The 24218-nt window shown below is 32.9% G+C and overlaps 1 protein-coding gene across 9 annotated transcripts in view; it reads right to left on the reverse strand.

Annotated features, from left to right (window-relative positions):
* Window positions 1-24218, reverse strand: part of NUBPL (nucleotide binding protein like) — a 274966-nt gene that overhangs the window by 219548 nt on the left and 31200 nt on the right. For all 9 annotated transcript variants that reach the window (XR_004956219.1, XR_004956218.1, XR_004956217.1 and 6 more), the window contains exon 4: window positions 21377-21467. Coding sequence is in view for 3 of the 9 variants with exons in the window: in XM_016123643.2 (XP_015979129.2) it covers window positions 21377-21467 (91 nt within the window). In the remaining 6 variants the exon portion in view is untranslated. The remainder of the gene's footprint in view (window positions 1-21376; window positions 21468-24218) is intronic.

A 24218-nucleotide genomic window follows, 5' to 3' on the forward strand; every position in this document is an offset into this window, starting at 1 on the left:
TGTGATACCAAGCCTCCTTGCCTTATTCCTAATTTTAAATGCAAGACTTTTAACCATTCACCATTGAGTATGATTCTTGCTATATATTTTTTAAAGCTACATTATATTGGGTTAAATAAAATTCCCTTTAATCCTAGTTTGAGACGAGTTTTGGTCATAAATGGTTGTTGAGTTTTACAGAATGCTTCTTCAGTATCTCTCTGAATTATCATATACTTTTTCTCCTTTAATTTTCTAAAATGGTGAGTTACATTAACAAATTTTTTATAGTGCTGGACCAAACTTGCTTCCCTGACTTAAACGCAATTGAATTACAATATAGCTGTTTTACATAATGCTGGACTTGGTTTGCTAATATTTGCTTAAAATTGTTTACATATATTAATTAGGGAGACTGACCTGTAATTTTCCCTTTTTGTTCTATCCTTCTAAAGTTTTACTAGCCTCATAAACTAAGCTGGAAATATTATGTATTTTTCTGGTCCATGAATGAGAAAATCTTTCTGTAAGATTGCAATTATTATTATGTATTGGCATAAAGTTGTCCAAACATTTTCCTATATTTGAAACATACGGCTGCATCTGTCAAGTCCCTTTTTTACTTCCAATACATTTACAGGTCTCTCTCTCTCTCTCTCTCTCTCTCTCTCTCTCTCTCTCTCTCTAAACTCTATCTTGCCAGGAATGTGTCTAATTTATTAATCTTTTCAAAAATCAATTTTTGGTTCTGTTGGCCCTTTCTACTGCATCTCTGTTTTCAAATTCATTATTTTCTGCTCTTAATCACTTCCTTCTTTCTAGTTTCTTTGAGTTTATTACACTGTTCTAATTTCTTAAGTTACATAGTTAGCTCATTTATATTCAGCCTTTTTACTTTTTTAAATATAAATATTTGGCACTATTACATAACTCTAAATATTTTTAGCTTTATCCTACAAATTTGCATTTTCATTATCATCTCTTCTTTCAACCATGGGTTATCTAGAAACTATTTCTAATTTCCAAATGTGTATAAGTTTTTAGTTATCATTTTGTGATACATTTATAAATTAATTGTGTGATAGTGAGAGAATGTGGTCTGAATGATACCAATCATTGAAATGCATTGAAACTTGCTTCACAGCCTCGCATATGGTCAATTTTTATAAACATTCCAGGTTTGCTTGAAAAGAATTTCTATATATGGCCATTAGATCAAATTTATGTATAGGTAGTAATTCTTTACCTTCAGCAATACTTTTGCTTTAAAGTCTGCTTAATTTGAAAAAATTTAAAAATTTAAAAAAGTCTATTGTCTGATATTAACATAACTACACCCACTTTCATTTTGCCTGACTTGTCATTTGCAATTCCTTAACTTTAAACCTATGTATATTTTTATGTTTTAGGTATATCACTTGTAAATAGCTTTAATTTACCTCAATTTTACTTTCATCTTCTTTTTGTTTTCTCCTGTCTTACAATATTATTCTTTTAACTAGAGAGTTGTATAATATTTATAGTTATATTTATATTGCTGACATATTTGGATTCATATCTGCTATTTTGTACTTTCTCTTTGCCTCACTATTTTTATTTTTTGGTAGCCTTATTTTTTTATTGAGATTCTTCTTATTTTATTTTCTCCTTTTTTGGAAGAGAAATCACACTGTCTACTTTTATTCTAAAAATAATCACCCAGAAATTTAAACAAGCATATTTAAAGTGTAAAGTGAATCAATACCTCTACCCTTTTTTCCTTTGAATTCTCCAAATCCACTCACTTCCTCTCCCAGGCCAATTCATATGCTATTGTTGTCTTAAATTTTAGCTCTACCTTGGAAAATTCTCAGCCATTATCTTTTTAAACATTGCCTCTGCCACATTTTCCCCATTATCTACTTCTAGAACTCTGATTAGACAGATCTATGCTGAACCTTCTCATCCTATCTTCCATGTTCCTCAAACTTTCACTTTTATTCCCAACTCTTCTTCTTTATGTACTACAATCCGGGTATTTTCTTTTTATCTATATTCCAGTTAACTAGCTTCCTCTTTAGTCATGTCTAATCTTTTGTAACTACCAATATAAGGAAGATTTCATTGGTCACTTATTAAAAATGTCATCCTTTGGGTGTCACAGCTTTTATATGGTGATTCTCCACTGAATCTTCCTCCCTCCTTATGCACTAAACTTTGTCTCTATTCTTTCATACACAGACCTATAAAATATAAGGCCCAAGCCATCAAGGATTAGCAGGTAATATCTGGGTAAACATCAATTTCAGTGCACAATTTCACCAATTAGTTCACACGTTCTTGTTATTTCTAAGTTCTGAGAAATTCCCTTTCTTCCTGCTACCTCAAGCATGCATTGAAAAGTAATTTTTTGTTAATATTTTATGTAATATTTTATGCTGTTACAGGAAGAGTTTTTCTGAATGTCTAATCTGCCTTACTGCCAGAATTTAAAATGGAAAACTGCTGATTCTTATACAGTGATTTTATATCCTTCAAGATATCTTCCAGAATGCTCACTATTTTTCATAAAGTTCTTGATTACTTCGTTTGAATTTTCTAGGTAGACCAACATATTACATGGAAATAACGATGATTTTGTCTTTTCCTATCTACTTCATTTTCTTATTTTAGCACAATGGCTAAAATCTGCAATAGCAATGGCAGCCTCGTCTTATTTTTAATGTAACATGGAAAAGACTACACCAAAATAAAATAGGAGAATATGGGTATCATCTATTCACCTACTCCTTCATCTAATCTACGTAGTTTCAAAACATGGCTTGAAGTTCAAATTGTAAGTAGAAATTGAAACTAGATGTTATGGACTGAATGTTGTAGCCCCCTCAAATTCATATGTTAAAATCCTAACGCCCAATGTGACGATCTTTAAAGGTAGAGTCTATGGGAGGTCATGAGGGTAGAGCTCTCATAAATGAGATTAGTGTTCTTATAAAAGAGACCAGAGAGCACTCTTGTCCTTCCCTCCATGAAAGAACAAAGATATTGGCCTCCTCTGAACCAGGAATCAGGTCCCCATCAGATATCTAGTCACCTGGCACCTGGATCTTGGATTACTCATCCTCCAGAACTGTGGGAAATAAATGTTTGTGGTTTAAGCAACTGAGTCTATAGTATTTTTATTATAGCAACCTAAATAGACTAAGACTGGAACAGTCAACAGTCTTTTCACAAAATTGAAAATCAAAATATCTAACACTATAAAGGAACAATCTTTATTAAAGTGCAATCCAGAGAAAATTTGTACTTTAAATATTGCATATTTCATATTTAAATTATGAACTGAAAGCTCAGCAATGTAAGAAGATTCATCACCATGTTAAATGTGTTTCTTCAGAATTTAATAGGGAAAAATATACACTGAAACTCTTAAACACATACAGCATATATATTAAAAAGAAAGTTAAAAGGCACATTTTTTGATATCTTCTCCTATGTACCAGCAAATAAAATTAATACTGCTTAAAAGCATTTTATTTTAAATAATAAAATTACAGAACTGGATGTTGGCATAGACTGAAGCCATACTTTAATAGGGAAAGCTTGAATGAGAACTCATGATTACATGTACAAATCGGTTTATTTGCTTTAAAATTTTATTTGAAGAAAATATATACAGTAATTCCTCCACATAAACTTAACAGAAAAACTATCAAAGAGTACAAACTACTGGTTGAAAGTTTACACAGAAACTTTGGATTCCACTGTCCTTTAACTTATACCCTTTGGAGAGACTACTATTAGCTGAAGTTATCATGACACAGATCATTATTTTTTACTTCCCGTATCCCCACAATAGCTCCTGAATTAAAGCATGAAAGACACTTACTGTAAGTCAAACCATTTCAATTGCCACAATGCCACTCACAGAATGAATGACACTCTGCTGCATCCTCTTCATTCTATTACCACAAAGATCTATCATTTCTAACAGGTGTAAATTTAATTAATTGATTATATGTCACCAGTGGATTTCAAACAGCTTTTGAGACTACTTTTATATTATAAATTAATTATCAGACTAGAATAGACACTGTGACCATGACAAACTGAAAAGTAATATGCATTATGAAGTCTGCTTTAAATCTTCCTATTAAAGCTATCATTAAATATTCCAAGGATAACTCTGATCTAGAATCAGATCTTCTTTCTGTAGGGATCCCATTGTTCATGAATCAGCTTAGTCGTAGACATTTCTATGTACTTGGTATATAGCTTTAAAAAAAAAAAAAAAAATCTCTGTACCTTCTACCGGGTTCCCTGGCTCCAACACTGAAGAGTTTAAAATATAGTTGGACATTAAGGTTCAGTAACACATGTCTAAAAATTTTATAAATTAAAATCATGTAACTAGACACATTAAATCCATTTTTTAAAAGGAGGATAGAGAGTACAGCCAAGAATATACCACCTCATTTTATAAACTTTAAGGGCTATATAGACAAAGAGTAAAGGAAATAAACAAAACAGTTTTATAAAAATAAAGCTTTCTCCACATATTGAGAAGATACTCAAAGGTACAAGAATCTTCAAAAAGTAGGAAAAGATAGCCAGTGCAATTTTTACTTTCGCTTTCTCATCTTCTACTCTCCTATTCCTTCTTTTCCTTCTAAAACCAAGAACCCTTCTGATGGGAAATCAAATGCAAGAAAAGAGTTGCATCCACTATTGTTCTTTTGGGAGAACTTAAAAGTAGCTGAGTGAGATGATGTAGTTCCACCAGTAAATAGTACCCAGGAAAAGTTCAGAATACCCTACTTGTTTACCTAGAAGAAAAGAAGGAGGATTTGGAGTGAAAGTGAGTAAAGACGAAAGAATGAAATGGGTCAAAACTCAAGTATAAATCTGGACAGCCAAAAAACAATATCATAATATTTCACCTAGCAGTGGAAATGGAAGGGGATGTAGAATGTTAAAGAAGGGAGCAGCGAGTAAGACTATAAAGAAAATTCTTCAGTGTTTTTACAATTGTACATCTATCACTCTCAACATTAAAATTTCATTTATCTTCAGCATACTTTCCCTTTTTTGTACCAGCTTGGAACCTACACCATCTCAGGCATCCCTCCATCTGAAAGCTGAAAGCCATTTAGGTTTATCTATCTTGAAATCCAACCTCTTCCTTATCAAAAAAAAACAAAACAAAAACAAAAAACTTCCCCTTTCTTTTCCAGCTCATCCCTTCCCCAAAACAAGACTGTCATTGTCTCATGTGGTGGTTTCTATTAAGAATCTGATACAAGTAGACCATATTGAGAAATTAGGCTTTGTAGAGGAGAAAAGTATTTTTTAAATGGCAACTGTTCGCTGGAATGTAAATGGGAGAGTTTATAAGGGATATTTTAGAACAGGGGTGATAGCTCAGGATCATACCTACTCTGGGGCTAACATTTTCTTCAGTTAGCTAATCATTCAGAAAATATTTACTAAGTAACTAGAAGTATAGAGATACACTTGGCATCCTATTCTTGTCAGTTTATATTGTAGAGTTTAACAGGAAGAAGTGAAAGAAAGGCTAGAAAAAATAGATAATAACAGGACTTTAGGGAAGGATGGTAAATACTCACTTTACATAGTGTTATTCCAACAACCCATACATCGCTATTCCTGGCCTCCAACCCACCTTATACCAGCTTTGGCATCACTAATTAATCACTAACTGATCAAATTCTTTCTTACTGAAACCAACTCAGAATTTTTTAAATGTCATTTTCCAAGTAACTGGCTGTTATTAAGATTAAAACTATGTGTTATCTCTGAGTTAAAGGCATCTGGGAAGGAAAAGTTTTAAAGATGACAAAAAGAGCCACTATACTCTGCCTATAAGAGTAACAAAAATTATGTCGTGCAGTACTGTACAGATATTTAACAGATATATTTCACTGAATCCTTACCACAATCCTATGAGGCAAGTACTACCTCCATTTCACAGCTGAGGCTCTGCCCAGCCTCTACTCTGCTTAACTAAATTCCCTTCTTCCATAGCAGCCTCCAAATCAGCTCTCCATAATCATTCCTTCTTCTCATCTCCTCCAGCATGACATTAAATGTTACCTAGGTGATTATTTATGTTTCTTCTGCCTCTATCTTGCATCCCCAACTACATATCATATATTCCCTTTGCTTAGTATAGCCGGTGCTCAAAAAAAATGTTTATGTAATAGCCAAAACAATTTTGTAAATAGGTAAACAGCCAAAAGTAAAGAGATGTTAAAAGAAAACTTCATACTTGATATTTAGTCGTCCAAGACTTTTTAATGCAGTGAAATATTATTTCTTATAAGCAATTAGCCATTTACCAGCTATGGCCTTAGGCAAGCTGTCTTCATATGACATAGGAAGTCTTCATATGTCATTCTTCATATGAAGTAGTTGAAAATCAGAAAACTAAGGTAATCTGCCCAAAGTTAAGCAGTGAGCAACAAAAGCAGTAAGGATTTGAATCTAGGTCTATTTCTTTTTTTTATTTTTACTAAATTTATTAGGGCAACATTGGTTAACAAAATTATATAAGTTTCAAGTATACAACTCAATAACGTATCACAAGTATATTGCATTGTGTGTTCACCACCCAAAGTTAAATTTCCTTCCATCACCATATATTTGATCCTCTCTACCTTTATCTACTTCCCTGCTCCCCCTTTTTCCTCTAGTAACCATTAGACTGTTGTGTCTGAGTCTCTGCTTGTCTTGTTCATTTGTTGCTTTCAGTTTTCTATCCCTCATAAGAGTGATATCATATGGTTCTTAACTTTTTCTGTCTGGCTTATTTCTCTTAGCATGATAATCTCAAGATCCATTAATGTTGTCACAAATGGCAACATTTCATCTTTTCTTATGGCTGAATATTATTCTATTGTACATATGTAACACATCTCCTTTATCCATTTATCTATCAAAGGACACTTCAGTTGTCCCCATATCTTGCCCACCATGAATAATGCTGCAATGAACGTCAGGGTGCATATATCTCTATGGATAAATGTTCAAATTTTGAGGGTAGACACCCAGAAGAGGGATTGCTGGGTCATACAGTAATTTTAATTTTTTGAGGAACCTCCATACTGTTTCCTATAGTGGCTGTACCAATTTACATTCTCACTAGCAGTGTATGAGTGTTTTTCCCCACAACTTCTCCAACACTTATTACTTGTCTTGTTGATAACAGCCATTCTTACATCTGTGAGGTGGTATCATTGGTTTCGATATGCATTTCCCTAATAGGTAGAGAAATTGAGCATCTTTTCATACATCTATTGGCCATTTGTATGTCTTCTTAGGAGAAGTGTCTATTCAGGTCCTCTGCCCATTTTTAAATTGGGTTGTTTGTTTTTTTGTTATTGTTTTTTGTATTAGTTCTTTATATATTTTAGATATTAGCCCCTTATCAGAGGTGTTGTTTACAAATATCTTCTCTCATTCAATTGGTTGCCTCTTTGTTTTGTTGATGGTTTCTTTTGCTGTACAGAAGCTTTTTAGTTTGATATAGCCCATTCATTTATTTTGGCTTTTACTTCCCTTGCCTTTGAGGTCAAATTCATAAAATCCTCTCTAAAATCAAGGTCCATGAGTTTATTTAGTATTTATGTTTTCTTCTATGCAATTTATTGTTTCAGGTCTTTGATCCGTTTCATTTTGAAATAAGTCTAGGCCTATTTCATCCTAAGTCCCATATTCTTTCCACATACATAACCAAAGAAGGAGGAGGTAGAAGGTCATGACAACATATATGAGATCAGAAGATAACACACAGTTGGAAGGTAAGCTATTATAGGAGCAGCTTTTCCTTCTATTGCCTGATATGCCCGAAGTCCCTGAAATAATACAACAGTGCTGTGATTCTCCAAATTATTCTGTAATTAATCTGTATCATCTTTCTTTTAAGTCCATGAAAGGTCTTAGCTAGGGTTACTAGCTATAATATTGCAGTTGACTATTTTTGGGTATTGTGATATATCTTTTAACTGAATTTCTGTAATCCCCAATCTTTTTGCTTATGTAGTCACATTTCCAGCCTTCTTATCAATTTATATGACAAATAAGACTGGTTTTCTTCTATTAGTCCAAGTGGCTTCTCAACATCTCAAATTCATTTTTAAGTAGAAATAGTGAGCTACAAAAACAAGAGATTCAGCAGCTGAGACTTGAAACACAGTAGCAATACAGACCCATAAAACAGTGACCAAAGAAGAGCAGTTAGTGGTAAGTTAGCAGAACGAAAGTGACATAGTGGGACAAGAAAGAGATATAGCAGCCATATGACAAGAGCTTAACACGAAACTGCACTTCTCATAATAACTAAAATGCTTGTTAATGTGTATGTTGTGAAGCAACAAAAAAGTCTAAACATAAAAAATTTATGAAAAAATTATGACTGCCACTATAAAAAGATCCAATTAAAAACATAACTGGAATACAAGAGAGAAAATAAATAGATGCACAGCTAAAGACAAAAAAAAAACTGGCTTTAGTGTGGCCTTTATATCAGTGTGGTAAAAAAAAAAAAATTACATAAACTTAATTTGTTTTAAGAGGAAAGGAAAAGATACGAAGCATAAAAATGAAAAACTATTTTAAGAAGACTACTGAAAATATTGATTTAACGTAACAAAAAATGCTATAATAAAAAAAGATATAGCTGTGAAGTAATAAAAAATTATAATAAAAACATAAAAACTATAAAATAAAAAATTTATAAATACTCAGGGGCCAACTCCTTTCCATAAACACTTTGTATTTACAAGAAAAATCTTACTACATTATCCATTCAGTTACACTAGAGTTTTTGGGGCTTAATGAATAGCCCATATATGAGAGTATATGGATAAGAAATAAAAGGAAAGAATAAGAAGCAAAGTCACAGATGTCTGTGACCCCACAGTAAACTGGAGACTTTCCAGAGGGTAATGAAACTGCAATGTTGGATAGTTTTGTGATTTTGGTTACAAGACTACCATCAAAGCATTTCTAGAATAGTAAAAATTCAATTCTATGTCATTCAAGATTATAGGCAATTAATTTATATGATAGCTGTAACCCTAAGAAAGACTAAATATAAATTACATGTCTGTAAAAAATGAATTTTATTTTAAAGGATTAATGAATACTCACCATGTAAGACTGACTTCTTCCCATTCACTCACTCATTCAACTTATTTACTGATTACCAAGCAAAGTTTGGAACTAGGGATACAATGGCAAAGAAAAACAGACACAGCATCATGAAACAAAGTTTATGGGAGAGATAGACTAGCCACACAGTCAGCAGACAAATGTAAACTTGCAACCAAAAAAGGCCTACAAAGGAGAACACAGAATTTGGCCTTATCACAGGGGTTTTTGGTGCAAAAAAAAAAAAAAAAGAACAAAAAACAAACAAAAATAACCCTTCATTCTTCAAGAAGCACGCCACAAACTTGAAAGTTTTATAAAGTTTGTTTTTTATGTAATATTGGTATCTTTAAAATCAGGGCACAGATATTGAAAATATTATTACTTGAAGCAAGGGTGAGGGGGACCATCATTTATCTAAAGAGAAGGAAACTTTAAGTGGGTTTTACTCAATACTTGAGATAGCCCTTGAGATTCCTCAAAAATGTCACCCATGCTATAAAACCACTCCTAGAAGAAAACATAAGCAGTGAACTCTTTGACATTGTTCTGAGTAAAATTTTTTGTGTATATATATCCTCACATAAGGAAAACAAAAGAATAAATGGGACTACATCAAACTAAAAAGTTTTGCACGGCAAAGGAAACTATCAACATAACAAAAAAACAGCCCACTCGCTGGAAAAGATATTTGCTAAAGACATCTGATAAGGGGCTAATATCCAAAATATATAAAGAACTCATACAACTTAACACCAAAAAAATAAACAATACAATTTAAAACTAGGCAGAGGACCCGAATAGATATTTCTCCAAAGAGAACATACAGATGACCAACAGACAATATGAAAAGATGCTCATCATCACTAATCATCAGAAGAATACAAATTAAAACCATAATGAGATATCACCTCATACCTGTCAGAATGGCTATCATCAGTAAATTTTTGAAAAAGAACAAGTATTGACAAAAATGTGGAGAAGGAAACTTTGTGCATTGTTGGTGGGATTGCAAATTGGTGCAGCCAGAATGAAAACCAATATGGTGTTTCCTCAAAAAATGAATAATTGAACTACCTTACAACCCCACATTCCACTTGAGGGTATTTTTCTGAAGAAATCCAAAACACTAATTTGAAAAGCTATATGTATCCCTATATTCACTGAAGCATTAATTACAATAGCCAAGATATGAAAGCAACCTAACTATCCATCAATAGATGAATGGATAAAGAAGATGTGGTACATATATGCAATGGCCATAACAAAAGAATAAAATTTTACCACTCATGACAACATGGATAGACCTAGAGGGTATTACGCTAAGAAAATAAGTCAGACAGAGAAAGACAAATACTATATTTCACTTATATGTGGACTCTAAAGAACAAAATAAATGATCAAACAAAACAGAAACCGACTAATAAATACAGATAACAAACTGATGGTTGCCAGATGGAAGGGGGAATGGAAGGCTAGGTGAAAAAAGTGAAGAGATTAAGAAGTACAAATTGGCAGTTATGAAATAATCACAGTTATTTAAAATACAGAATATGAAATATGGTCAATAATCCAATAATAACTATGTATGATGCCAGGTGAGTACTAGAATTTTCAAGGGGATCACTTCTTAAATAAATGTCTAACCACTATACTGAACATCTGACTCTAATATAATACTGAATGTCAACTGTAATTGAAAAGTAAAAATTTTTTTAAAAGTCACTCATGCTAAAAAAGCTGTTAAATTCGAGAAACAATTCAGCTTTTTAAACAAATACCCAAAGATCCAGAATAGTATCTAATTTCAAAACAGTTTTAAACATAGGCATTTTTATATCTAGCCTTCAAAGAAGTAGCCAAAGGACATTAAGTATGAAGACAGCATTTTGCAATGAAAGCCACTTCCATAAAAAGCTGAGTTAGGTTTTATCTTAATACACATTTGAAATTACTTGGTCTCAAACCAATGTCAACTAATTTACGTCTTAAAGACTTTCTCTGTATATATGTCTTAACATTTTTGATAATACTGTCACTGCTGGAAAAAATCTTTTATTTGAATCTCATAAGAGTAAAGAACTAAACTTGTCAAAGTTTAATGAAAGATATTATGCAAATATTAAGAGATTATTTACTCCTCCTTGACAACATAAAATATACAGTTAAAAGTTAAAAAATATAACTTCAGCAGTCTCAACTCCATGTACATAGCATATTATCTCCTCATATGTTTACTTAAGGGAATATCGACTTGTAGGGGGTCTTTATTATGCAAAAATGCTACCCACAGTTACTTGTATTTAATAGTTAATTAGTTAAAACAGTATGTTTTTAAACTGTTTTTATAAGCTTTTATGTTCATCTTACAAATCGTGTTATTTTATATATAATTTATAAGTTTAGTATAAAAATGAAAACAATTACTTCCTTTACTCATGTTCAATTAATTCATCGAAGATTGGATTCCCTAACAATTATCTCCAATTATAAAGCTAGTTAAACAAAGTTACCTAAAACAGTTAAAACTATATTTACAAATCAAACAAGTGTGATTCTCTTAAATCTTAGAAACTACCGAAATCATTCTAAATAACTAAACAACTCTTGTAAATTTAATAAACCAAACTAATAAATGGAACGAATCCAGTTATCTTGAATGCTCTAACACTATTTAGAAAATTAGCTGAATTTTTACTTCTTTCTAATTAAAATCCTCCTAGTTGTAGTATAACAGAAAACCAGGAAAAACTTTGGTTCCTGAAGACTTGTGTAATAAAACTGTCGTTATCAGCCTGAATGGATAGCCTCCAAACTCTTATGTCAAAGAGAAATAAACTATCTTGGTTAAGCTACTATTGTGTTGGGTTTTCCTTCACACATAACCAAACATAATCCTAGCTAATATATAATATGTTTAATATCAAACATTTTAAACTAAAATCACAAAACACATCAGATTCTCTAATATGTTTGATTTTCTTAAATGTTTTGAACACCTTTTAAAACAAATACAAACATACAGTATATCACAATGATTATAAAACTTTTTTTCTAAATAATATAAAACATGTTAATACTTACAGATTTGATCTGTGTCATAACTAAAGGTAGCATGTTTACCAAGACAGAGTCACAGAACCAAGGGGCTTCTTCCAGGAGAGTTCCACCTGGCTATCATGCTAAGTGTTCGTTTGTTTGTTTATTTGTTTGTTTGTTTTGTAATACTAGGACTTTTCAAACCCATGACTTTTCTTGCAACCCAGTATCATTATATCATACATTCCTTCAATTTTTTAAGCCACCTCTTAACACAACATTTAATTGCCTGCTTTAAAATGGTGATATTCTTGTTCATTATAGAAGATCACACTAATCTCTCTGTGAGTGATTGGATTCTGCTTTCTTATGTTCTCATCTGGTTCAATGCCACAATGCTACATTCATTTTATTGACAGGGAAACTGCAACAGACAAATTAGTTTGTAGTTTATTGCTGTTGCTTTAACAAAATGATAACCAACAATTAGATATGATATAAATCATGGCTATAAACAGAACCTTACATATCCACCAATATTTATTACTTATATGAGTTTCATGGCTGGCTACTTACACAGCTTCATTTATCATAGAAGATTAAAGGTAATCTTTTCAAAGGGTGACCAGATATCTTAGTAAGGCCAAGAAACAGTCCACATTTTCAATGGGTAGCAATAAATTAGATAGCAAAAGGGGAACATAAATGTCACAATAGCCAAATGCCGAAACAGTGAGGGTTTTTGAAAATGAGTATGTCTAAATGAAGTTGTTATGTATAAATTAAAGTATCTCACAGTGATCACAATTTGCCTATTCCTTGGAGCCTCTGAGGGACTTAGGTTTAAAGAAAAAAAACCAGACAAGCAATAGGAAAATAAGAGACCAAGGGAATGTGAGGAGCCCAGTTGTTTCCTTACTTATTTCCATGACCAGGAGAGTAGGGTAAGCATAGGGGTAAAGAAGTAAAGAAGTATAAAGAACTGATTCTATCACTTTTGCTCTCCCACTGTATTGCTCACCCATTTTGTGTTAGGTTATTAAAAGCGGATTCACTGCATCACTATTACCTTTCCTCCACAATGCTGTCAGAGTGATGCTCCTAGAATGCAAAATTGATAGTGTCATTCCCCTTCCTAAAATCCAAGATAGTTTCTCATAGCCTTGGAAGTACACTTTGTCTTCTCAAACAAGAACAAGATGGCCTTTATGACAGGACCCTCACCTACCTTTCTGGCCCTAATCTTTCTCTTGCAACTCACCCACAGACGCTCTTCACTTCTGCCATGACAAACAACTTGTATTCTGTAGGCTTTTAACTCATATGTTATTCCCTCTTCCTGGCCTGTCCCCTTCACTTTCAATCCTCGATCCCTTCTTATAACAAACTCCTGGCTCATCTATTTTTCATAACTTGGCTCAAAAATCAGCTCCTTCAACAAGCTTTCGCTAAGCTCCCAGTTTGACTTAGAGTCACCATCTCTAGGTTCACAAAGAACAATGCTTATACTTCTATTACAGCATTTACTTATGCTTATTATTATTAGCTAGTATGTTTCCAATAAGCTCCTGAAAGCAGGGATCAAATCTTATTGGATCTGACAGCCAAGAACCAAGTATTTCTCATGTCTACTAACTACACAAAAGATACTCAGTGTTTGCTTAATAAATGGAAACAATGTCTCCTTCAACATTTCACTTTTGAAACAACTGTAGATTTTTAAAATTGGTTTTAAAGTAAGCAAAATTTAACACCAACCATTTTTATGTTAAATCTGTGCTAGTTAATTTTTAAGGAACAAAATTTTAAAACATGCTTTACTTAAATATATATGTGTATGTGTGTGTATATCTTTTTCCAGCAATAAGAATCTGTGATAAATATTTATTTTTAAAAAGCCCTAAATGTTCTTCCAATGACTATGGTGCCTACTAATATATGCAAAAACAGCCATCTGAACTCAGGTCTTCCTGATTACTAAGACTGTTATCTCAATTTTTAGTTACTATTCTTTCCCAAATCTAACAGTAAGAACATTCTTGTTTATTGTGAGGCCTCTAGGTTAAGTGTACAACACACAGTATCAAATCATACAATCATTTGTTTGAAATTAGAAAGTGGCTTACAGGTAGATCTGTCTTTATCTCATATAACCATCCGTTAAAACTTAGCCCTTATATTAGAGTCCCAGTCCCCACAATGCTGTACTTAAAACTGACCAGCATCACATGTCCCCCATAAACCTCAATCATAAAGAAGCCGAATTTTCAACTCTAGACTTTGATACTCAGCTTCCCACCTCCATCCCTATGCATCAGAAGCCCCACGTGCATCACCCCAGACCCTCTTAGCCCCACGTATCTCTCATTTCAGCCACCAATGTGGCAAGCAGCTCTACTTGGGCTCACAGAGAAACTACCTGACCTTCCCTCACTTCAGAATACACACTATGTGCCTCTCATGCCCTACCCCAAGACTTCCATGTTGACCCCAAAGAATGAACACCGCCAGACACCACAGAACTCTGTCGGGACTCACTCACGTAGAACTCAGAAGAGAAGGTGAATTAATACCTCCTGAGGTGAGCCTTTGGTCAACTAGATAAATTCTTCCCCTATTCTCCCAGGTACCCTGTCCTGAGATGGAGTTTACATAGTCCCAGGAAGTCAAGCAATCTGTCACATTTAGCAACAACCACCTTGACAGCACATTTTCATATTGGCTCTCCCTCCTTTTCTCCTTCCTTAGTCCAGTTTTGCACTCTCTAATAAATTAATTAGTACTGCTTAGGGCTCTACTTTCTGGAGAACCCAGTATAAGACATTCCATCACTTCAAAAAAAGTATGTGGTTTGTATACTGCAAGGGAAATCCCAAAGTCCATTAAACTGCAAGCTGCTATTTCTGCTTTCTTTTCCTTAACTGAAAGACCTCAGAGATAGCAGAATAAAATCAAAATCTTACTGTCACTGCTTCCTCACTCATCACTTCTCCTAAACCATTCCAAATAACAATTTCCAGAACAAATAGTCTCAAACGAAATCTTTGTATTAGTGTCCATGCACTATTTTAGCATGGCAATGCGATTAGTAGGAGGAAAGAATGATGGTATATGCTGAGTTACTAGTTCCTTCTCTTTTTCCAGGTTGTTCATAGTCCCAGTACTGAAACAATTTGAGAGAGCAATCATTTCAATCTATATAACATAATTCTCAAAAGTGAAATTACTAACTACATAGGTTCTTTTTTCTTAAAAATGGAAAAAAATAGTATAAGACAGCCACTCAGATTTATTTCAAAGATTAACTGTTAAGATATCGTCTTAAAACTGACTTTAATATTCATAAATATATATACATACATAGTTTGCAAATTAAGTTACTCATATACCCAAAGCAGAAAATAAAGTATGCAGCTAATGTACAAGACACTCAGCAGAAAACATATTCATTTATTCGACTAAGATTTATTGCACGTCTACTACATACCAAGCATCAGAGAAACAAACCAAGTAAGAGAGTCTCTGCTCTATGGATGTTGTATTGTCTTAATAAGTAAGGTTTAAAAGAAAAAACTAAACAGATAATTCAAAAACTCTATCTTCGCAATTGCAATAAGGAGACTGAGGAATCGGAAGGCATCGTGGAAGAAGAAACATTAAAACTGAAACCTGATGAGAAGAAATTAGTTGTGGGGAAGGGGTGGAAGACAGTAGAGGCAGAAGACATTTCAGGCAGAGAGAATAAAATATGTGAGGGTCCTGAGACAGCACAGAGCTGGGCATTTTTGAGAAACAGAGGCCACTGTAACTGGTGTTCACTTGAGTAATTATTGGAATTGAGGCTGTAGAAGTAGATAGAAGACAGGGACCAGATCAATCATATAGAACTTTGTAACACTGGTAGTTTTACAAATGGTAATATTGATAATGATAACATTATTTTAAACTTATATCACTTTTCATGATATGAAAATATAATTTTACACTGTAATTCATAACAACTGGTCAGCTAGTAAAATTTCCTCAGCCAAGCATAGTAAGTCTCCCAATGAAACACCACTATTCTATTTTCTCCCTATTCTACAATGATTAATTGCTCTTTTAAAAAACAGATTGATTCATTGGGTCAATACCATAGATACTATTGAAGAAACCTGTGTTGTTATGTCCAGTACTGTTCATTTTGTCAGAGCAAACTTATCCAATATTTTTTTTCAACTTTTATCATTGTGGTAAAATATATATAACATAAAACTTACCATCTTAATCATTTTAATTGTATACCTCAATGGTATTAAATACATTCATGATGTCCAACCATCATCACCATCCATCTCTATAACTCTTTTCACCTCGTAAAATTGAAACTCTATACCTATTAAACAACTCCCCATTCCACTGTGTTCCTGGTATCCATCATTCTACTTTCTGTCTCTATGAGGCTGACTACTCTAAGTGCCTCACAAAAGAGGAATCATACAGTATTTTTCTTTTTGTGACTGGCTTATTTCACTTAGTATAATGTCTTCTTTCTTGGTTCATCCATGTTGCAGGATATGTCAGAATTTTTTTTTCAAGCCAGAATAATATTTTATGTAATTTTATGTATATATCACATTTTCCTTATCTATTCATCTATTGATGGACACTAGGTAGCTTCCACATTTTAGCTACTGTGAATAATGCTGCTACGAACATGAGTGTACAAAAATCTATTCAATCTTGATGAACAAGATGTCATTTCATCCATTACACTGTATGGATGCATACTACATACACAAAATCTAGAGTACTAGTCCAGAAGGAAAGTGAAAAAGATGGCTTATTTTGTTGCTTTTGGGGGGGGGGGTAGCATATCTAATTTCTCCTCTCTCTAGTTATCCTCACCAATTCTAGACCATCAAAACTTTTCAAGTTTCTTTATATACAGTGACATTATTAATGGCCTCTTGCCTTTTCCCATAGAGTTCTCAATTCATACATGAATGTTCCCCACATCTTCCATTTTCAAAACTCATTTAACATCCTGCTTTCACAAGCTACTCTCCTTTTAAAATGCTTTACTTTCTGTTAACCTAAAATTAAAAAGAGAAGCATGTTTTGTTAAAGTACCCCTAAAAGGTTTCTAAAGTACCCAGTGAATTTATTAAAGTAACTATGAACCAGCAATATGGGTCTATTTCAAAAAACAAAAATTTTGCAAGGCATATAAATAAAAATTGAGTATTACAAATAAAACTGCAAGCTAATCCTCCTCCTACTACCTAACAATATTAAGTTCTTTTATTTTCCTCATCTGAGAGAAGATACTGAAAATATGCTGAAAATTTTGAACATTGAAAATGACCAAAATTTTATGAAATAAGAAGAAAAAAAGTTGTTGGTTTGTTTTTAACCTGAACTAGACTGGAAGAGAGAAATGTGAGGCACAAATAGCCTTAACGGATATGGGCACGTTACAAATGTACTGTACTAATAATCTGCACACAGCCCTCTAATATAACTCAAAAAGTAAAAGAGGTGTAGGAGAATACCAATCTTTTCTTGTTGCAGGTGCTAATCATAAACACAAAGAGGTATGGCCTGTTTGTTAAATATACAGAAATATCTGGTCAACACTATTTGCTGCTATCCTGTGAAAGACAACCAAAATTAATAGGTATTAGCTACTCAAATATATTTGGTTATCCTGTGATTAAATAAGGCATCCTTTAATAACTTCCCTTGCTGTAGCCCCTGGCTAAGATGATTTGCAGCAGAACAAGTAAAACTCCAAAAAGTAGCAGCTGGCTATTCGTCAACCCCTGATTATGTTAGGAATATCACCTTGTCTTAATATTCTAGGTATAAAAACGATTACAAACATAACGCAGGAAAGCAGCAAGGAAAAAGTCATTCTGTTACACTGTGATTATGGAAACTTTCCCAAAGATAAGCAGAGGAACTCTAGCAAGGGTTCAAAAGACAATGACCAGAGAAAGCAAATTATAAATGAGAAGCTTTGAGAGCACCATCCGCTGCATTAGAATTTAATCATCCATGTCAACGACTTCAGTAACACCCCTAAATCTCTTCCCTGAAAGGAAACAGCAAGGTGACTTCAGAAAGAAATAAAGTTCACTCTCATTCTTTATGCACTTTAAGAAATCTTAGTTACTTCCTTGTAGTTCTTACTGGAGATGAGTGCTATTACAAAAGGTCATTTGCTCAAGCTGATTTTCCACAATCTCTCTGTCTCATAAACTCCCACACACAATTCCTAAACTTGAAAAATGCTTAATACCTTAAGACAGACAGAGCAGAATATTGTGACATAAATGCAAAATTTCTGTTCCCCTTCCCCAACAACAGAAAGACATTCAAAAAATGTAAGACTCAAAAAAGCCTTACATTTAATCATTAATAAGCACCATTTCATCCTCAATAAAATTATTTGATGTTTCAATTTTAGTAACCTCTCTCCATAGGCCTTAAAATGTCCCTATTTTATTTGCTAAGTACATTAAAAGGCATTCTTTTGTAAATCTAAGTAAAAATAAATTCACAAGTATTCTGAAGGTGATTTGTCCTCACAACTGTGAAAGAAAGAAGGTATTTCTGCCAATAAGAGTCATTTGAGAAAGCTCAGTGAAAATCCTCAACATGAACACACACAAAAAAATATTTATATTAGTGAAATGCAGCAACACATTGCTGTGTGCAATTACCATTTAATATTCACTTGTAATTCAGTTGAAAACCTTTCTACTCAATAATTTCTAGGGCTATAATTTGGCTATATTGTAATATGAAATTTGAATATCATGTTACTTAAGAAGTTAAAAAAGACAAAAATAACTGGTATTTGTTCTTTAAAAAAAAAAAAAAAAAAGGTATATTCATCCTTAGAAGATAGTTTCCCCAACTGCATATGGATTTTATTCTAAATTTCATTAGTTTTCCAAAGCAGTTAGTCATTTGCACTCATTACAATGTCAACCTGTTGTAGTTTTTATATAATACCCTTTCTACAAACTGGTTAGACTTCCCATTACCACAATTTTGCATAATAACATTCAAGCCACTACTGTCATTTTAAGCTGATAAACATTCTCTGCTTAAGAAACCCAAAACTATCATAATCTTAAATTTTTCTCCAGTTACTGAATTCACTTCTCTAGAATCAAATATTAAATTTCTCTCAGTAACCAAAGCTAAAATACCATATAACCTTTAAAAAAAAAAAGTATGGTTTTTCTATAATTCCTTCTCCCTCGCCCAAAAAAAAAGATATGAGACTGTGAATAAGTGTATAATCTGCAAACCCTAACATGGAGTTTTAAAATGAACAAACTCACTAAAACTACATTATCATATGTGTTTAGATAATGAAAAGAAAGGGACAATCCTGAAGTCCTATTGCCCCTAAGGTTGTCTAGCTAGGTCCAGGAACAGAGGAACATTTATAAAGCTGAGATTCAGCTCACTGGTCTATCCCCCCCAAATCTGAACTGCTGAAAACAAATATTTCACAGTTTTTCTCTATTGTTAATTAGATATATACTTTCATGTTTCATTTTGTTTTCTGTAATAGAGTACAATAGGATAAATGAACATGATAAAATTAGAAATATCAAAATGATGCCAATTAGTATAATGGTGACAGGTTTATTTAAGATTCAAAAAATAATCTCTAAATTAGGCTTTTAAGAATTCACATTCTCTTAAGTGATGCCTTAGATTACTTCTTGCGGGGCTTAAGAACAGCTTGTCAACACACAATGTATTCTTTTCAGGCTGTCCAAGATTTCCAGTAGCTCATCTTTACCAGAAAGCTTATTTAATGGCAGCCAATTTGCAAACATCAATTTTAAGATTACAGGTTCAGTAAAACAAGAACAAATTAAAGTTCAAGTATTTTTGTTGGCATAGACTAAACAGACTAACTTAAGAAAAGAGTGACACCAAAGGCTCCATTTGCCATCACTCATTTGCTGTATGCACCAGTTTTCACATTACTTCAATAGAGAAACAGACATAATGAGTCTATCATTAAAGTATGCAAATTCATTACTCCTTGTGAAAGTTTGACATCTTGGCTCATGTCACATACTTGCAAACTAAATACGAATTCCAAAAAAAGAAAAAAGAACAAGGAAAGTAGAATACCAACTTTTAAGTTTACATTTTCATGAAACAAGAAAACCACTGAGTGCCTGCAGTAAAAACCACTAGGGTCAATTTTATCATTACTAGATTTTCAAGTTTCCTTCAAAATGTTAAGAAGAATCCAGTTATACAGAATTAACATTGTAATTGACTCCAACAACTAAACAAAAGCAGACAATGTGTACAACTAATTTTATAACAACAAAAAATACTGCAATTATACATATAATCTAATAAATACCCTTTGTAAATACAGTCGGTTTGTTCTAGATCCATGGAAAATAAAAAACTTAGTAAGAAACGCAAAGAAATTATTCAATTTTATATTCTTATTATAATTAGAAATAAATTTTAATAAATTAATTTCACTTAAAACCATTTTTCAAGAAAAGTTACCAGCTGTTCCAATGTTTAACTTTTTGATCATAGAATTTTTTGTTCTTAATGCTTTATATTTGATAGCATTATGAGAATATGTAATAATAAAAGTAGTAAATAATAAAGATTTACTCAAAAAATTACTTTGTCTTATTGATTGCACTGAAGGCTAGGGAAAGAAAGTAATGTTTAGGGTTTTTTAAAAAACACTTTAAGACAAATATGACAAAAATCTGATTAGAGGAAATAATTTCCATCTTTTCTAACACAAATAAATTACTTACTTTCCAATCGAATACTCCCATACAGCTACACATTTCATATAAAGAGACAATGGTGAGGAACTAACTTTTGATCACTTACTACATGCCAGGCACTGTGTTAAATGCAATACACTTGCAGCAATTTTGTAATTGAGCAATTCCTCACAGCAATTGTTAACCCTATTTTACATATGAGAGTGAGGGGGTTGAGGCACAAAGAGGTTAAAGAATTCACTCAAACCCACGTAGTCAGTAAAGAGCTGGAATTCAAGCCCAGGCAGTCTGGCTCCAAACTTGATTTCAGAATTATTATATTACACTGTGTATAGAGTACACATGGTACATGGTAAAATGCCTGACTTTTATTTAGTACCCTGCAGGGTAACTTTTATCATACTACTTATCTCTTCTTTACTCACTGGGTGATAATTCTGGAGTTCCTTTAAGATTCATCATCTTTGGAATTGAAGGGCCATACACATCCACATCTAACAAACCAATCGCCTTTGACTGTAAGAAAACAAAATTTATCATAAGATTATTCCCATTCTTCATCAAAGATAAAGCACATAGCAACAGTAAATATGACCACAAAAAAGATATTTACAAAATATTCCAAAATCATAACCTAAACTTTCAAAGCAACAGTAAGGTAAAAGAGTATAAACTGCTTAAGGTAAGTAATTTTTGTTGGTTTACCAATTTCTTCTAGGTAACTGCTCAGAGAAATCCAATGCATACACATTGTGGCTCAGATTTCCCATATAGTTTCAAACAGACTAAGACTTTTTTGATCTGAGAACTAACAAATTACATGTATACAATGTTAAAATGATGATTTACAACAGCCAACAAAACCCCAGGAAAATTGACCATTAACTTTTGAAAAGGCCATCTAAAACACCAATGAACACATGCACAAAAAAAAAAAAAAAAAAATCATGGAAACAAGACCATAATTACGGCAAGTGAGAAATTTTGATGCAGACCTGGCATGGAAATGCTAAGAAGGACAGAGGCAGACATAATACAGGGACAACCTCCAACATGCAAGTCACAGTTAAAACACCCAAGGTCTTCGGGAGAATTCATAAACATCTAAAACTGTTTTGTTTTGGTTTTTTTTTATCGCCCATCCAGCTACCCAAGGGCAGAATATCCTGATTGTTCTCTTCACTAGCTACCAGTTAATCAGCAGCTTAGCCAAATAAAGGAAAACAAAATTCACTATTTCCAAATGTCTTTTTTTCTTCTCTCCCCTCCTCTTCCTCCTTTGATAAATTAAATCAATCTGTTATTGGTTTTTCTTATATACAAGTAAACAGCATGCTAATATTAACTATATGCTTCTCTCTCTCTCTCTCTCTCTCTCTCTCCCCATATATATATACACACACACACACACACACACACACACGCACACACACATACTCGCAAGATAAAACTCTTAACCTCTCAAAAAGTTTTTGAAAACTAAACATTCCCCATCTTCCATGTTATCTATTTGCAGACACAAAATTACTTTTTAAACCTTGCTATCTGGTTGCTTCTGAATACACAAAATAGGTACGTTCAACATTTATGTCCCTAACTTTACACTGACTAAAATTGCAGTTCCTAGAAAACCACTTAATGTCCCTTTCTTAGAATAAAGCAGGTGAGAAATCAAACTCTAAAATATTAACCTTAGTCACAGAGACTAAGAGACTAGGGATTAATATCTGCCTCTACAAAATCTCAGCTTATTTAAAATAAATGAGAAAAAAGGAAAGATTCTTTACCTTTAATAGAATGGTAGTATATAAAGTTTAGGTTTAATGAATTTAAGTACTAGCTTTAAAAAGGTAGAAACATTCACTGAGAAATTCAGACCCTATTTAACTCCTTTCAAAACCACAAACAAAAGAATTTAGAATTAAAACAGAATTAAATTTACTATGAATAAAAAGTTTTTCAAATTAGGGGGCCTAAAACGTTCAGAAATGTGGGTAATTGTTAATATTGTTGTCTAAGCATCTGCTAATGCTATAACTATCATCCTAGAATTTCACCTCTTTTCCATATCTTTTCTCCTGATACCTACAAAAACTACACACTACCACAAAATAATAACAAATCCCAATAAAAACAAAATATATATATATTCTAAGATTCTTTTTTCTTGCTTTCTTATATTAATGTTGATTTTATAATAACTAGAAAGGATTAAGTTCCAGGTTTCAAACTGATCTTCTAAAAATACCTGTCAAGCAAAATAAGTGTGTGTTTTCATTAAACAAGACAACAACTAAGTGGGTGCTTGCAATATAATACAATATAATACTGCTAGGCTCAACTTTTCATCACTAGATCAAGTTTGCTTCAAAATGTTAGGGAGAATCTATCATCTATCCTATTTTCTGGAAGAAAACTATGCCTTTCTAAAAGTGAACCTTTGGCATCATGGTTCAAGACAAAACTTAAGATCTACCCTGAAATTTGCTGTGGTAGGAATAAATTTTACACATACCTAGACAGCTGACAATATGCATTATCACATAAGAATAAAGAGGGCAAGGAGGTTACAAGATTTTAGACTTCCTCTGCTTCCTAGAGAATGGAACTAAGAATAAAGAAGATCCTTCTATGCATTAAGTTCTCTGCATTACTCTCCCTAGAGTAGTTACTTACCACTGACCTAAATTTAGCAGTAATGCTTACATAAATCAAAAAGGAAAGAAGATAGGAAGGTATGAAAACCAGGAGGCAGGGAGGAAAGAGAAAAGGAGAGGTACAAAGGCAGAGGAGAAGGAAGTAAAAAGGGATAGAGAGAAGTTAATCAGAAATGTTATATGGAAAACCTGGATAAACTAGGCCTCTACAGCCAGCTCTGTGGATAAATCAGCATCTCTAAAAACATGCCATCCTAAATAACCCAAATAAACACCTGGACTTTCCCTTATTATATCTCCTCATTGCTTGAATTCACTCTGGATGTCAGGTACTCTGCGAAGCACTTTATTTACATTTCTCACTGACCCCTCATAGCAAACCTGCAAGGTGGTAGTATATCTACTTATGGTTGAGAAAGCTGGAAACTGACCATTCAAAATGACCTTTTTAAAAAAAGTATTTTTTCTTAGAATACAGCAGGTGAGAAATTAAACACTAAAATACTAACCTCAAAAAACTCCACCAAAACTTTAACGTGATCTGATTACAAAAGACTTAGATATAGAGGAGTCAGCACACTTTTCCCTAAGGACCAAATAAGAGTAAATA

The sequence above is a fragment of the Rousettus aegyptiacus genome, unplaced genomic scaffold (assembly GCF_014176215.1).
Source record: "Rousettus aegyptiacus isolate mRouAeg1 unplaced genomic scaffold, mRouAeg1.p scaffold_m13_p_3, whole genome shotgun sequence".
NCBI lineage: Eukaryota > Metazoa > Chordata > Mammalia > Chiroptera > Pteropodidae > Rousettus > Rousettus aegyptiacus.